This window comes from Archocentrus centrarchus, chromosome 7, assembly GCF_007364275.1.
Source record: "Archocentrus centrarchus isolate MPI-CPG fArcCen1 chromosome 7, fArcCen1, whole genome shotgun sequence".
Classification (NCBI taxonomy): domain Eukaryota; kingdom Metazoa; phylum Chordata; class Actinopteri; order Cichliformes; family Cichlidae; genus Archocentrus; species Archocentrus centrarchus.
Window position 1 is genome coordinate 9,829,930 of NC_044352.1, and position 17,382 is coordinate 9,847,311.

Genomic DNA, 17,382 nt, shown 5'->3' on the forward strand with positions numbered 1-17,382 from the left:
TCCATGACAAACCTTTATCTTTCAGTGTTGTCCCCATGACACACATACAGGCGCAGGAGGAATAAGGATTGGCCCATTTACGTACCCATTAGCCAGCTGATAGATTTACAGAGGGGAGATGGGACTTTAAAAGATGACCCGTTGTCACATCTGCCTTGAGATCATCTGAGTCATGAGTACTGTTGACACAGCCATCTCCCTGCATACTGGATGTACACACACGTAAACACACACACGCACACAAAAGGACCTGAGCCAAAATTACACTACTAATTGTGCAACAATATTGTAAAATAGAATCTCAGTTTCACTTTAAACGGGACCTATTATTCACCTATTATTATTTGTATGGTACAAAGGTCAATTTTTTTTTTTAAATAATGAGTTTTAAATAATGAGGTCAGCGTATGTGCAAGTGATCTCTGTGAGCCAAAAGGTTTAAACACTCCCTTTCGGACAGTTTTCAGAGGTGCCCCACCCACCTGCTGTTTACCCTGTTATAGTCTGCTTGTGAGGGGCAGCCAATCAGCAAGAAGATGGCTTAAAGGGAGTGGAGCAGAAACAGCTTGTTTCAGACAGGCAGAAACCCCGAAGCCAACACAGAGCCAGAAGCTGCAGTTCCTCTAACAGCCACTTGAGGCAGGACTCCAAAAGTGGGTCAATCCCCATAGACTCCCATTTTTCCCATGTTTTGGACATTATGGATAGTTCTCTCGGGCAGTGGCGCAGTGGTTAGCACTGCTGCCTCACAGTTGGCATGCCATCTGGAAGGCCTGGGTTCGATTCCACCTGGGTGGGGCCACCTGGGCCAAGAACATGTGTGGAGTTTGCATGTTCTTCCCATGCTAGTGTGGGTTTCCTCCAGGTACTCTGGTTTCCGCCCACATTCCAAAGACATGCACTTACTGGGGTTAGGTTAATTGGCTACACTAAATTGCCCATAGTTGTGAGTGTGAAAGGTTGTTTGTCTCTCTCTGTTAGGCTGGTGACCTGTTCAGGGTGTACCCTGCCTCTTGTCCTATGACAGCTGGGATAGGCTCCAGCCCCCCCGCGACTCTGAATAGGATGAGCGGAAGCGAATGGATGGATGGATAGTTTTCTCTTCAAACAAACAAACAAACTCAGCCAACTGGAGAGTCATAAGCCTTAAATTTAGGGGTGTGGCTGTCTTGATTGACAGGTATTTACTAATTTGACTCACTGAATTGGACCTCTCCACCATTGTTTGTGCTCTTGGTGCTTTTTTGAAGCATTTTAATAAAATTATAAGACTAATAGTATGACTTATTGTGTGGTACAGACCATCTACAAAGTGTCATCTTGTGTTTTATTAGACTGATAACCACCCTCTCATCCAAGCATGGTCACTTTTGGCCTAGAAAAACAACATGGCGGTGGCCAAAGTGATGACATGGGAGACCAGAAACCAGCCACATCACAGTGGCTACATCTATCTCTTATATACAGTCTATAGTTTCAGGCAGAGGATAAACTGAGTGACACCAGGACCCAAAATGAAATAAATAGGATTATTTTAAACTGTGAATCATGTAAAGCTGCACAGAGCTGGAAATGTGCAGGTCCACTTTAATTAGAGTTCTGATTTTCAGATTTTGGCCTGTCCCGCTTGTGTTAATCTGTTCGGCCATGGAGCTAATGTCTTGTGTGATGCTTCTCTCCTATCTTTGCCGGCTCGTCTTTGTGACCCAGCTGCTTCCCGTGAACCTTCCCCCACCTCCTCCTCGTCCTCCTCTCTTCCTCCTCCTCCTCCTGACCTGCCTGTGTGCAGGATTGCTCCTCTCTCCTCTCAGTGACTCTCGGCTACAGTGTGTGCGTGCGTGTGCGTGCGTGCGTGTGCGACTGCCAGCGGGGGTGGGGGCAGTCGACTCAACCCCTCCAGTCTCCTAGCAACAGAGCGGTTTGGTGCGGGACAGGGGGAGGCGCAGGGGATGGGGGCTGGTTGTACAGTGACTGGGGAGAGCAAAGTCCTATGGGATTAGAAAGATGGAGAGAAGGAGGAAAGGCGAAGAAGGAGGGTGAGAGTTTTGCTGTGTTGTTGCCGATTAGGGATGCTGACATGTCTCCTTTGCGCTTTAGAGCGGCATGTTGCTGAAGAGACCAAATATCTACAGCTCTGCTCAACAGCTGTTCTCCTTAGAGATGCTTCAGCTCTGCCCCGTAGACATACATACTGCGTTTAAACACACACCGAAAGCAGGCTGTGGTTAGAGGTGAATGTTTAACTCTCTGTTGACTGAAAAAGCTCATTGGTGCACGGGGGCCCAGAGAAGGCCTTTGTGCAGGAGGAACTGTACTTTTTTGACTTTTTTTCACCACAAACTGCATATGAAAGAGAGATGTAGCCACTGTGACATCTTTTGGTTTCTGAAGCCCAACTTTGAAGCCTCAATTTTAGTATTTTGGCAAGCCCCGTGTTGTCGTTTTTTTTTTTTTTAAACAGAATGAGTGACATTCAGGCAACGAGGTGGAGTGTGCAGTTATCAGCTGGGTTAACAGTTAAACAGCAGTAAACCGTACGAGTGGAAAGCACAGACGCAGATGCCTGCTAATAAACACTAAACAGCATAAAAATAAAGTTCTCCAATTTGACGCACCAAACCGGAGCACAGACTGCTTGCATGGGTTGTTGGGGACAATAAACCACACAGCAGGCTAGATTATTTGACAAATAAAGGCAACAACATCACAAACCTGGAAAAAAAATCCAGTTCAAGGATTCAGATTAGTGGAGGTGAAGCCTAGCAGGCTGGTAAAAGTGTCTACACAATAATAATAAAGCAAACTTTAATTCCTAATGTACAGTGAGTAGTTGATCTATGGAGACAAACAAAACAAAACAAAACAAAAACTCTTTGATACCAGGCTGTAAAAAGGTTTGTTTCTGTCCTTAAACTGGACATTTTGACATGGGATTCTTTCAGGGTTTGACTCACTTTTGGAGCGAGCCTCAAGTGGCCACTAGAGGAACTGCAGTTTTTGTGGTAGCTTTTTAGCCGGAAATTGTTTCTTGCACCTTTTAAAAAAGTTTTTAAAAAAGTGGAGGCTAAGGCTACTTTCAGTTGCTTCCTTACTCACAAAGGGGGCACCACAGCGGTTGTAGATTTTTATGCAAGATGCCCTTTCTGACACAACCCTCAAGGGATCTTTGTCTCCTCCTGGGCTCAAACCAGGGATTTTTTTTTTTTTTGACTACACTATGGAGTCAAAAAACAGTTATTGTTTACAAATGTGATATTTTTTATTCTTTAATGTTTGATGTTTATGGCACAACATTTCTCAAAACACTGCTTATACTTTGAAACAAAAAGAAAAAAGAACACTGGTTTCTAATTGTTTTCTGAAATGGCATTTCAGTCGTTATTTAGCTAAACTGTATAATCAAAACATGAAAAGAAATGTGACGGGAATCAAGGGATTTAAAGATGCTGTGTTTTATTTGACATACTTTTGAACAAATTTAACAAAGATTTCCCACAAAAACTACCAGCTTCCAACTTGAAAGCAGCCATCGGATATGCTTTATTTTACTTCTTGACCCTAACTGAGATAATGATTTACAAAATCAACATAATGCTGTAGCAGTAGGTTAATTTTCTCATAGACTTCTATACAATCATTTCTTTTTGCAACCACAGGAGTCGCCCCCTGCTGGCCATTAGAAAGAAAGCAGCTTTATTCTTTGTAATGGCCAGCAGGGGTTCACTTTGCAGACCCAGAAAGGTCTATTTTTCATGTACATAGTTCTTGGTCAGATTAAATACAACAGGTTTTGCATGATGATGCATAATGATGAGATCTCAGAAATTAAAGTATATAAAGACTATAATAAAAGAAGACACTATACAGTTCCCCAGCCCCAGCTTCTTAATTTATTTTTCTGGATAGATAGGCTTAACTTATCTGAAAATTAAGTAAATTTCCACATTACAGCAGCTGTAAAATAGAAACACAACCAACAGCAATAACAAAAACTCAACAGAATAGCTTAATAAACAGTATATCTCAATAAAAGTGAAGAAACTCAATAAATAAAAATAGCTCAACATGTAATATAAAAATAAACACAACAAATTAAATATGCCTCACTGTTTACAGTGTGCAAAGTTTAGCAAACAGAAAGAAAGAAAATAATATTGAAAATGTTGGCTCAGGTTCAGACTCAAGCACCAGGTCTAACAGTGATGGGCTGCAATGTTTTCTGTATGATTCTTTCAGGTCAGAGAAAACGCTCCCAGCAGAATATCCGGTGTGTGTTGGATATTTTGCTGTGGCAGAGCAGGATGCAGCAGTGGTGTGGGTGCGCTGCACACCCCACAGTTGTATGAGATTATCCAAATCCAGCGTGAATGGGCCGACACCATTGTCCCAAACAGCAGCAGCAGCAGCAACAGCAGCAGCAGCTTCGGTGGTGGCGGTGGCAGTGATGTCACCAGGGAAAAGATGATGATACCTCCAAGTGCGATAGATTACAGCTGTGATGATGAGGCGGAGGATCGCTATTATTTCATTTATTATCATTACATTTAGCCCATGCTGACAGGGGAGAGTGGAGGGAAAGAGTGAGAGGGAGAGGAGGGCCGGATTAAAACAAACCCGCTCTGTGAGCTGGTTTTAGTTGCCATGGCAACGATCATTACCTCGCACTTGGGAGAGCAGGAGCAAGGAGAGAGAAGAGGAGGAGGAGGAGGAGGAAGAGGAGGAGGAGGGGGACGAGACGGAGGTATGGCACGAACACGCAGGCAGGAGAGAGAGGACGCAGTTGGGGGAAAAAAAAAAAAAAAAAAGAAATGTCAGATCCCAGGAAGTGTGCAGAAATGTCACCGAAGGGAGGGAGGGAGGAAAGTGTGATTCCTCTGTGCCAGGGGGACAACTTTTTGAACTCGGGACCCTCCTCTCACTCAAACATGAAAAGATCACTCCCTGACTAGAACCCAATCTCCAGGAAATGTCAGAGAGGCCGTCTCATATTTGCCTGGAAGAGGTGGACTTGATGGGGGGGGGAGGAAAAAAAAACTAATTAAACGTCCAAATCCATTTGTTCCATTTTACACTTGCTGGAGGACTTTGCGTTCAAAATATCAGCAGGTGCTGGAATATAAGGATAAGATCTGGTGAAAATGCAAAGTGTTGACTGTTTGCATGAAGGAGTTGTTTAGAGGGAAAGATGGGGGTAGGAAGGAGAGGAAAGCCCCATGTGGTGCTGCGGATGGAGGCCGTTGTCCTGGCGATCCTACTTCTATGGTGTGTCACATGACCCTTTGCCCAGCACACCTGCCCGAGAGAAATCAGTGGCAGTTTCTATGGCGACAGGGTCAGCAATACGGGAGGCAGGATAGCTGCCAGAGGTGGTGGTAGGAGGGACTGTTGGTCTTGTACAGTGTTATTTTTAAACATAGCAGAGATGAGGTGATGGTTGCAGACCCAGCAGGGGCCTGGGCTTCTCCACCTAAAAGAGACATTGAAAGACTGCAGAAGGTGGACTGGACAGGATGAGGAAGCTTGTTCCAGGATTTTTTTTTTTTTTAAATCAGGTGACACAGAGTGAAGTCAGGGTGGGCTCATGAGAAATCACTAATAAATACCAAAACAAAATGCTTTTCAAAATCGGGTGAATATTTGTAAGCTCTAATGATTTTTTTCTTCTTCTTTATTTGCAGTTAAGAGGGATAATAGCAAATTAAATTTTTAAATTGCTGAAGCATTATTCTGTCAAAGAAGGGCTGTGAAGCAGGAGGTGGACCCAAAAGACAGGACAAGACGTAAACTCAGAAACAGTTTTATTGCTGAGCATTTAGCAAATACAAGATAATATTTTTAAACTTAGACTCTGCTAGTTAATGCACCACATGGAAGGACACAGCCATGAGCGAGCACACACACGACAAAGGATGAGGGCAGACTGAGACAATATATACACACAGTGGATGATGAGGGAACAAGCAACAGGTGGGAGAGCAGCTGAAACTAATTACAGATAAAGGGACAAAGGAAGTAGAACTAAACCCAAAGCGCACGAGACAAGAGACTACCAAAATAAGACAGGAAGAGAGCCACAACTGAATAGGGAGACAAGATTAACTTGACAAAGCACAAATGATAAACTGAGAGAAGAGGACTAAGCCACACACAGAAACACAAGGGAGGCAGGAATAAACAGGGATACAGGGAATAAAGCACAGCTCAACCGGACACCAAGAACAGAACCAAAACCTGAAAATGTAAATAACACAGAAAACACATAATCAGAAAAGGCAACCTAAATGCCCCCCCACCCCCCAAAAAACAAACAAAAAAACAAAAACAAAAACTGAAGACCCAGGGACCGTGACATGTTGTAGGTATGTCATAAACACAAAGTCTGTGCATCCTATGAAAACAGAGGACAGGAAGGAAAAAAATCCATCCATCCATCCATCCATCCATCCATCCATCCATCCATCCATCCATCCATCCATCCATCCATCCATCCATCCATCCATCCATCCATTTTCTTCACCCTGACTCAAAGTATCTCACCCATGTTCAAAAATTTAATTCCTCTGAATATCCTTTTCCCAAGCTCAGCGATACTTCAAAAACATTTTAATTGTTCTGATGGTTTTAATTGTTGGCAGACCTCGTGCTTCCATAATCGTTCATTAGGTGCTGCCTCGTGACAATATGGCGCACCAATTGAAGCACAATATGGAGGTGATGGAGATGGTAGTGTAAACTTAAAGTCAGTGTCTCACACATCCTTTGTTCTAAGTTCAGCTTTTTTACATTGTTTAGCATCTATCATTAGCACAAGAGCTACTGTATAGTTATACTTAAGGAGGAAAACACTGTTTTTACCAGAAAAAGAGGTTCCAGACCTCCATTTTGCCTGGTAGTATCCACCAGTGGTTGCACTGATGGAACAACACAGTTTTGTGGCAGGGCCCTGCGTGGGCCTATCAAATTTCAGGAGGGGTAGTACCGCCACAGGTCCCCTGATTTAGCCATACTTATGCACATGCTCTGGACTTCCTGCTTCATAGGATATCTGGAGCTATATGGAGCTGTAGATCATAAATGTAAATTTCTGTGGGCAATTTCCATCATGTTCTCTAGTTTTAGCAGTGTGGAGGAAGGCTTATCTACTAGTTTACACAGTAAAGATGTAAATGGGCCAAGTGCTGATGTCCTCACTCGCACACTCCCAGTGTTCTCGTTAGGTTCAGGCCTGCCTTGCGATCAAACTGTCATGAGTATGAGGGCTATTTGGCAGATATTTTGAGGACTTTATGCACACTTTAAGTCTGTATTTCTGCAGTCTTTGCCACAGTTAATAGTGCTGTGACACTAAACACAAGGTTGCAGTGAATCCCTTCTTGTGTTCTGGAAGATGTTCAAATCACACCATGAAGAAAGTAAAAGATAAAATATGAAGTCAGGCAGCCAGACTACAAAATAAACTTGCATCTGTTTTTGTTTTAGTGTTCTGATGGAAATTCAACCCAAGAGAACTCCTCCCTAAAGCGCGTAGCTGTGGTTGAAGATTTCTTTGACATAATCTATGCCATGCATGTGGAGATGGGTGCGGATCCCGGCAGAGCACCCAAACATGCAGGCCAGAAGAAGACCTACAAAGCGGTGAGTAAACACAAACAGGTGCCTGCAAGGTGCAAGTAATCATGCTGCTCCTTGCTGATAGTGTGTGGGCTGACAGTAACAGCAGCCAAATATTATATGAAGTCAATATAAACTCAGCAGTATTAACGTCATATGTTATTTCCTCTCGTCTCCTCCATCTCTTTACGATGAGCAGTAGTGCCACTGCTGCTGGTGGGAAACAAGAAAGTGGGCACATTCAGCTCCAACTGGATACAGCATACAAAGGAAAATGAGAGGCTGTGCACATGCTGAAGTTTGCAAGCTCCCAAAAAATATTTTATTATCAGACACATATTTATCCGGTTCATCATGCTTATGTTTAGAGCTAATAATTTAACAGCTGTAAAGACAAAGGACAGCTGCAGGCCTATGAGAGCATGATTAGGATTTAGAATATTTGATAAATGAGTTTTGGACAAATTCAAATTTTGACCACCAAAATCAACACGATTCATCTTCTGGGGAAAATTAATGTTCATACATACAACAATACTTGCACTACTTGTAACAAGAGTAATTCAATTCACTGCGATTCAATTTTATTTATGTAGCGCCAAATCACAGCAAACAGTCGCCTCAGTAGAGTTCATCTTCCAACATGTCCTCCAACAAAAAGTTCAACAAAAAGAAGAGTCTCCTTCTGTTTGTATTTGTTTTGTTTTTGTTTTTGTTTTTTGATCAGGCTTAGGCAATAAAACTAACAGTTAAGTTTAGAAAAAGACCACTTGTGCAGAATTAAACACACACAGCTCACATTTCTGGGAGTTTTGAGGAGTTTCAGAAAATAACGACACCACACATTTTACATGAAGTTATTCACAGCGCTGCCAGAAATAATTACCTTTAAATTGTAACTATAGGTGGTAGCAAGAGCTGCAACAAATTACCTATGTATTTGTTTCCTGTGGGTGGACATGTTGTTTATGAACATATAAAACATAAAGAAGCCTTTAGGACATAAACCTTCTCATCCACCATCACTTAAATTTATGAAATTTTATACAAGCATTTTTAGCTCCAACAGGATGAATCCTCTTTCAGATGCTCCTGTTAGTACAGTATTATATAGCACACTGCGTACACTGTGTACATACTCTTAGTTTGACATCTTTGACTGTGATTGTCAGGCTAGCAGCAGCATTTTGTTAACATTTGAAACTTGTGTTGATTCTGAGCAAACATAAATAAAAAAATCAAAAATTTAGATATAGTCTCCTTCTACTGGTTAAAATGTATTTTGTGGTGCCTCCTTTTTCACTGAATAGCCAAAATATTGACCACTGAGTCCTGAAAGTGTAGAGTGCACCACAACTTTTCCACCATTGTGATTAATCTACTGGGGAAGACGTAGAGAACTTCATGTAACTGTGCCGGATAATGTGAACACATTTATGTGAGTATGGAAGTGCACAATTTACAATAATGTTTCTTGAAAAGAGAAAAAAATCTGTGCGTAATGTATTGAGCATTAGGCTAACTGTAATTTTTATCTAAAGTACAACATACTCTACCTGAATACTTGCCTTTGGAAGCTCTTGGAAATATTGCATAACTAAAAAAAATGTTTTTTGGGAGCCTATAAATAGAATAATGACAACCTCTCCTTTTCCTTTGTGTGAAAAGTGGCCCAGAGTTGGAGAGGGCTTAAAGTAATCCCAATGTGATTAATGGATTTGAAAAGAAGAGGCATCAAGTGAGGTCTTTCTAGGGGTCCCAGACTTTGAACAGCCACATGACTAAAGGTGGGAGAACCAAAGATCACCAAACTGTGAGCTTTGGGATCACAATATATGTTATTTAGCTGTAAGTGAACAAAGTCCATGTAGAGATCAAGCAGCAGGTCTTTGTTTTTAGAACAAAGACCTGCTGCAGACTGAGGTGCGGTCTCGGGTCCTGTACGCTGTCCTGGCAAAATGAGGGGCTTTGTCTGCAGCATAAAGGTGCAGTGGCAGTATTGGTGGGTAGTTGGGGGTGGGGTGGGGTGGTGTGGGGGGTGGGGGTTTAGCAGAACTCCGGTCCTCCTCTCCCGCCACCCCCCCAAAAGGAATAAAAAAAATCATGAAGCCAGTTCCTCTTGCCCCGTAGAGAGGTCCTGTCACGTCTCATAGAGTGTACCCTTTTGAGCAGGCAGCATCACTGGGGCCGGGCATAATATGGAACTGTCACTGTGGCCTTCTGGGACGTGCACGCTCCTCTGGGTGGCCTTTCCCTCTCAGCTGCCTCTAGGGGCCATGAGGGGTGGTGGGCACCCCCACTGCCTCTTCATGGTCACGTGAAGGTCGCATTTTACAGGGAAACGCCAGAGGGGGTGAGGAGGGGAGGGTGGCATGGCAGTGGGGACAAACAGAGAAGGAAAGCTGAACATGAGAGGAGAGGTGTAGATATGAGTTAGCCGCTCCTGAGAGAAAAGGAGGAGAAAGGAAATCAGAAAAGATGAGCACCACTTGTGGTTTACGGTATCAAAGCGGGACCACGGAGGGGGCTGCAGCTGGAATTAGGCCATCCAAAAGCACCAGCGATCGCCTAGAGGGAGGATTCCTCCTCATGCCATGTCGAGATAACACATAATCACTGACCCCATGCTTTCACACGTGCACGGAGGAATTAAAAAAAACACCTGCACACAGTTTGAGTTCAGCCACAACCTGAGTCAATTCTGCTAACCCGATCTCCTCTGCTCGTTCCCTCCCGGCACAGATCGCAGAGACCTACGCCTTCTTGCCCAGAGAGGCGGTGACTCGGTTCCTAATGAGCTGTGGAGAGTGTCAGAAGAGGATGCACATTAACCCCAGCACTGCTGAGTTCAAAGGTAAAGGCACACACTGACCCAGAGACATCATTAACTGATGCACTATTTTTGAGACCAACCTTAAAGAGTTGTTAATGCTCAGATGCTTTGACACACTGATATGTAAAAGGGCTAATTACTATCATGTGATCATGATATTCTCAGATATATTGTGTTTTAGAGATGGGATAGAGGGGATTGGCATCTGGATGACAGAAATTATGCTACATTGTCACATCAGACACTAAATATGAGCTGATATGATCTGAGGGATTTGTACTTTGAAGAGTTTTGAATCGAACCCTCATTAATAAAACATATGTGTATATCCATCACTGACATGATGTAACAAAGACTCAAGAGGGCCGGCTCTCTGGGACCATATACAGCTTCTAAAATGATCCCAGAGTTCCTCTAGTGGCTGGTGTGAAGACTGCAGGCAGCTTGCCAGACACATTGTTTGATTTCTGGTGTTAAATACAGCAGAGACTTGGATTTCTTTTGCAGGATAATGAAGCAGTTCTGCTGTACACAAAGCATTTGTCTGCATGATTAGCTGAGAGCTTTCAGTACTTCTCCACACAGGGACTCAGTAAAGTCCTGCTTTTTGTCCAGTTTCAGTTCTAGTCTTTGTACTAGTTCTTCAAAAGTGTAAGAAAAGGCATGATACACAGATTTTTTTTTTTTAAAATGAGGTTAACTGTGTTTGGCAGTGTATTAAAGAAGAGGTCAGAGTGAAAGGTGAGAAAATGATCTAAACCCAAAGTGATATCTAGTCAGAAAAGCATAATTATAATGAAAATGAATATTAATGAACATTAACGAACCTCACATTTTAAGTCCCAGAAAGCTAACTGTTACCCACTGGATATGGCAAATGATGTTAAAACCTTCCACTAGAAAGAATAACGTACGAAGGACAAACAAGTTTGCTTGCTTTAAAATATTTAGGGACCCTTTCTGAATTAATATGACTGTGAGTTGTGAAAAAGACACTGCATAAAGAAAGGGTGCAGATCAGTCCTGCATTTGATGCCAGTAACTGCACTGGCATCAAATGCAGAGTCGTAACTTCACACATAGACAGAACACATTTAATGATTATTTGATTCGGTATTATGCACATTTTCTGAGATTATTAGTCTCCGGTGTCCACGGGGAATAAACAGCCATAAATTCACTTATTATCATCCGATTCTAAGACTTAGAATCATCACATTTCAATCATTGGTGTTCAAAATAAACTGTCCACCTTAGAATCATCATGTTTTCAAGTTTTATATAGTATCAAACGAAACCAGCGATACTTGTGTGTAAATCCATGGGTGCAAGCAAGAACTGGAAGTGGTTCATTCAGTATACTTTTAATGGTGCTCAGAATTGTGGGTGCAAGATGGGGGGAAGGGGGAAGGTTCTGTAATGCAATACAAATCAGGTTTATTATTATAATCTCTCTAAACACAGTTTCTGACAGTTTTTTCAAATCTTGGCTCTCTATGATGTCATTGGGAGGGAACATCCCTAATATGGTCATCTCAGGGACACATGGTTCATTCCATTTGAAGTCAGAAGTTGGAATTTCCGAGTTCCCAGTTGTAGTTTTCAGCTGGACCACCCCCTAAAGTTGGACTTCCAACTCTAAAAGTCAGAGCAGCCCCACAACCCCAACCTCAAAATCTAAGATGGCAGCAGTGCATATAAACAACAGTAAAATCACAAAACTTGTAATCTGGACAGCCACTGCTGTGCATTTGTGACTCGCTAAATAAGCCATACACAGAGCACAGAGAACATGCAGCACCCATGAACATGCTGCAGCAATTAATTTAAGCACAAAAAAACAAACAAACAAAACACAATCACTGTGCTGTATTGCTAATGATTCATGAATAGCTCCACCTCAATAAGCAGTGACACAAATCCTGTTTTTCCTTGCTTTTCTGACTTTGCTACTAGAACTCTGAAGTGAGTTGAGGGCTCAGTCCCAAGATATAAATGCAACAGGTCTGCCTCTGTGACCACAGAAGCTCCACCCACCTGATGTTCAAATGAACTTCTGCGAGGGGCAGCCAATCAGAAGAAAGCTGGTTTAAAGGGGTGGGGGACTAAAACAACTTGCTTTAGTCCCTCCCAGAGGATGAACTGATAAATAAGGATTAGTTTTGAATTGTGAATTGTGCAGAACATCCAAGAATAAAAACACAGAGCTGGGAGCAAGCATGAGAGGTCCACTTTAAGAAATCTGCAGTGGTGGAGGAAGTAGTCAAAGTAAAAAATTATTCCTTTAGAAGAAAAACTAAAATATAACTTCAGTAAATACATACATTGAAGTTTTTGCCACTCGATATAACCTAGTATCATGTGTAAGAGTGATGTAATAATATGTGCTCAGTAGTAACTCTATAATGAGAAACCATATTTTATATTTCAAAGTAGCTTGTAACTAAAGGTAGTGGAGCAAAAGTATAAAGTGGCATAAAAATATAAATATTAAAGCACCTTAATATTATACTTACAGCAGCAACACACTTATAATAAATACTAAGTTACCATAATTCATGCTTCGACTTTAATTAAACAATAAGCGACATGTTTTTTTATGCTTTCACTTGGCAGAAAACGACAGACCGACCTCGCTGGTCCCGGACCTCATCGATTACAACATGCCTCTGACTGCCACCTACCTAAAACAAATGAAACTGCAGTGCATGACTGCCACAGAAAGGGTAAGTGCCTCTTTCTCTAAGTGGATGTTTGCGAGGTGTGGGCAGAGATGAACGCGTTTTCACCGGAGTTATAATTGTACCAACTGCACGAGTTTTCTCTAGAGGCTGCAGGGAGTGATGCTCTATGCAGAGAAAATAGGGCGTGGTGTTAACAAAAAAAAACAGCAGGCGGAGCAGCTCTGTTGTGAAATGAGGATTAGTAAATCCGTAGTGACGTCATGTGAGAGACCACGCCCATGTGTAGCTGTGACAGAAACACTCAGGAACTGCTGGCACTAAAGTGCAGGGAGCGGCACTTGATGATGATAATGTAGACCTCACTCACGCATAATTAGGATTATCCGGAACAATGACCCAGACTGTGATTCGCAGGTGAGTACAAATTAACAAATGCTCAGACTGTTGGTCGCATCTGTGCGCACACAGAGTGTGAGCAGGCCAATAATTTAATAATTAACCATCACAGAGGTTTATTTCAGTGTTGTGGTAATTTGTTCCATATCTGCGCTGCACTGTTTTGGAGCTCAGAGCAGCAGCTGCTTCAAAATGCAGCAGATCACAAGTAAATTCATGATTGTGTGTTTAGTCTGTTGGAGCTTCACTTCTCAGCTGCCTGCACGTTGTTTTGCAAAACTTTGGTGGTTGTTAAGATTCAACACTGACTTTCTGTTTGGTAAAGAAACAAACAGCAGACCTGATGTGTGAAAAAGAAGCAGCAAAGACAACCCTTTGATTTGTTTTCTGTCCTTATTACCTCACTGTAATGGCCTTAATCACGGTCATTTTCTTTAGTCACAGGCCTACAAATACAAACAGAACCTCAATAGGCTGCCTTTAAAGAATATTCTTAGTGTCTCTTAATTGTTAAGTTGGTCAAATAAAATATATTTTGAAAGGTTTTTGTTTATTATCCATAAATGAAAGGTTTGCACCACAGATAAAATTGATTTTTGCAGATCTCTGCAAGTTCCTGTTCAGCTTAAGACAATAATATCTGCAAGCTATAATCTGTACCGCAAGGTTTACTATCTTCAAAGAATGATACATGTGCTTCATTAATGAAAATAAGTTTATTCTAACCTAAACTCATGAAGCAGGCCTCAGTTTTAAAAGTTAACCTTCCTACTGTTTAAATTTTATATCTATTTCTAAAGCATGGACATTAATGAGGCTACACATCCAGCTACTTAGAAACATGTAATTAGGAACCCTATCCCTCTCTCACTCTCTTTGATGCTCCACGGCTCACTTGGTGCCTAATAGAGCTGTCACTGAGCATTTTGGTCCTCCACGAACCCCCTAACAGAGGGACGGATGCGTATTCCCAGGAGTTTAGGCCTATTTATGTGCTCGGGGAGGGGGGATGAGATGAGGAGATGCGTTTCTGCTCCGTTCACGACACACATTGGTAGTTGTGCTCCCTCTGAGTGAGATGCCAGCTGACACATGACAGCGTGCATGCAGGTCATTTATGCGAACATGAAGTAAACCGGCCTGGGTCGCTCTTTGAAGCTCAGCTTCAGTCTAAAATGTAAATATGATTCATGTATGTAATTTAGAGCCAAAGCTCAGTCTGTGAATAGTTTGACAGATTATTCAGCTCTCCTTTGCTTAATCCTCGCCCTCGTCGTTTACTTGTGTTTGCCTTATGCAACAACAAGCATCTTTGGGGTTTCTACTTAACATGGTTAAAAATAGCAGTGCTCCAAGAAACTTATGAGTTAAGAGCGAGATCCCCGCATTTCCTGCTTCATTCCCCCCTTTGACGTTATTTTTAGCCAAAAAATGTCCACTAAAGAGTGGGGTCACTGTTTTTCAGTACAGAAATATAGACTGAAAGCATTACTGGTGGCTGTAATGTTTCCTCTGACCATACTGGGCTCAATGAGACCTCGGTAAAAAAAAAATGTAACCTTCAGGTGACCGACTGGGGTCATTTACATTTTTTTTTTTTTTTTACAGGAATTGATGTAGCAGTGATAATGAAAAGTTGGGTGGGGTCATTTATACCTGTGTTGTTTGTTTCTTTTTTCAAATCATTATAGACTTTGATTTTATTGGAATTGGTAAAATATTGGTAGTTATTTGGCAATAAGGCTTTTAACTTCCAAAGTTGCAGTGTTACAGTGTAACATAGATATTTTGAGTGTTTCTGCACAAAATAGTTGCTTAGTGAATGTGTTAACCACTACACTTATGGAAACAGTTTTTATAGTATTAAACAAAAAAAATATTGTCATTTGTTTGTGTAATTAGTGTTGTTTAACTCCTTTTTGTACAAGCATGCTTTGATCCAGATTAATGACATCAGGATATTTTAGGATGTCTGCACTGGAAAAAGGAAACAGTATAGATATAATAAACACAAACAGAGCCATTAAAAAAGGGATTCCTACATAAAACATAATGGGGTCATAAATGACTCCACTCAGTTATTTTAGTCGCTAAAATAGCTGGGGTGCTTGAACCTTTAAGCAATTTAATGACCATCGTTCTGCACAAACGAGGATATTATCTGTGGATATTATATAAATTTAAAGCCTCATGTTAGCTTCGTATAAAAATTGAAGGAAGGGGTAACATGAAGGGAAGCACATATTGGTTTGTGATAAACTTTGTCAGTGTCGACCTGTCCCTTAACAGCAAAAACTGTAATTGAAGTTGTCAGAAGTGTGAGGAGCCGCTCCACTCCCTCTTCCGTCCTGTTCCACTCGCGTGCTCTCTTTCGTTCACGCTGCCTCCTTTCAGGATGACAGTTCGGTGAGCAGCGAGGACATGAACAACGCTGAGCCCACATGGGTCGCAGCTGAGCAGCCCGCAGTGCCTGAGTCGAGTCCACCGAACGGAGAGAGGGTCAGCAACCCGGGGGCCACCATCAAAGAGGAGGACGGTAAGTCTCTTCAGCTGCACAGTCCCCTTTTATCTCAGCGTCACACTGCGTGTTGTGTTTTTTTTTTTTTTTCCTTTTAGCTTTATTTACATCTGGAAGGCTACAGATTGGTGTTATGCAGGAAACAGCTTGCCTTGTTCTTAGTGGACTAATCCACATAAATCCAGTCTTACAGGGGGTGGGACACCACCGCAGCCCCAATCCACTCGGCACCCCTCTCCCTCAGAGCTTAGGGAAGTAGGACAAAGCCCGATGTTAACCCTCACAGATTAGGAGAGAGGAAAAATTGGGGCAAGTCACTGTGTTTCACTCAGCATAGGTGTGACACATGTAGAAATCTTAACAGTGCATTTAACTGGCTTTAAAAGCTGCACACACAGCAGGAAAAGAAGGCTCCTCCTCATCCTCATCTCTTTCTTAAGATTCCCTATTTTTACACTAACTTTAATTTGTCGTGACAGTTGACCCCATTGCACACTTCCTTCACAATTTCATTATGTACACCATAAGGCAGGAATTCCCCACTCCCACTCTAAAATCTAAACAGCAGTAAACAGCCCCCCATTAATGCTAAATTATGAAAACATCTGCACAGCTCATCTCCTGTTCCTTCCCTTCTGCCAGATGACGACTCCTCGGAGAGCGGCAGTGCCAACGGGCTGCCAGCTCTGACCTCCCCGGAGGTGCTACCCGTGGGTGGGAACGTCCCAGATGGTGGGGCCTCTTACGGGGAGGTGGCAGAGAACGGGGTGAGCGCTCCCCTGGACTTCAGCACCACCTCGTCTTCGTCCTCCTCGGAAGATCAGCAGCCGGTGAATCTGAGCGACAGACTGCTGCCAGTGGGCAGCTCGCCGCCAAACTCCTACGCTGCAGACCCCAACAGGAAGTATCCCATCAAAACAGAGTACACCAACAAGGTAACAGCAGAGACGTAATCTTCACTGATCATCTAAACTCCCGTGTGTCTGTATAATCCCAACAATGGCTTTTTTGTGTGTGTTTTTCTGTATGTAGTCCCCTCCTTACAGCTCAGGAAGCTATGACTCTGTGAAAACTGATCTGAGCATGAGCGCAGAGGACTTGACCTCTGGTCGAACACAGATAATTGATGACGATGACGACGATCACGACGACCATGACGACAGCGACAAGATTAATGACGCTGAGGGGCTGGACCCTGAGAGACTTAAAGCCTTCAATGTAAGTAATTTTTGCAGCAGAATGAAATTAAAATAGATGGAGAATACAACACAGAGCTGTTCATCAGCCTGTCAGCACAGATGTTATATCATATGTATTATTACTCTGTGCACATATTATTC

General features: G+C 42.4%; 1 protein-coding gene across 1 annotated transcript in view; it reads left to right on the top strand.

Moving 5' to 3' along the window:
• The window catches only part of nol4la (nucleolar protein 4-like a), a 34,112-nt gene that overhangs the window by 6,863 nt on the left and 9,867 nt on the right, over positions 1-17,382 (top strand). The window contains exons 2-7 of the mRNA XM_030733548.1: positions 7,480-7,635; positions 10,354-10,465; positions 13,061-13,170; positions 15,919-16,060; positions 16,685-16,977; positions 17,075-17,260. Of these exons, the coding sequence (XP_030589408.1) occupies positions 7,480-7,635; positions 10,354-10,465; positions 13,061-13,170; positions 15,919-16,060; positions 16,685-16,977; positions 17,075-17,260 (999 nt within the window). The remainder of the gene's footprint in view (positions 1-7,479; positions 7,636-10,353; positions 10,466-13,060; positions 13,171-15,918; positions 16,061-16,684; positions 16,978-17,074; positions 17,261-17,382) is intronic.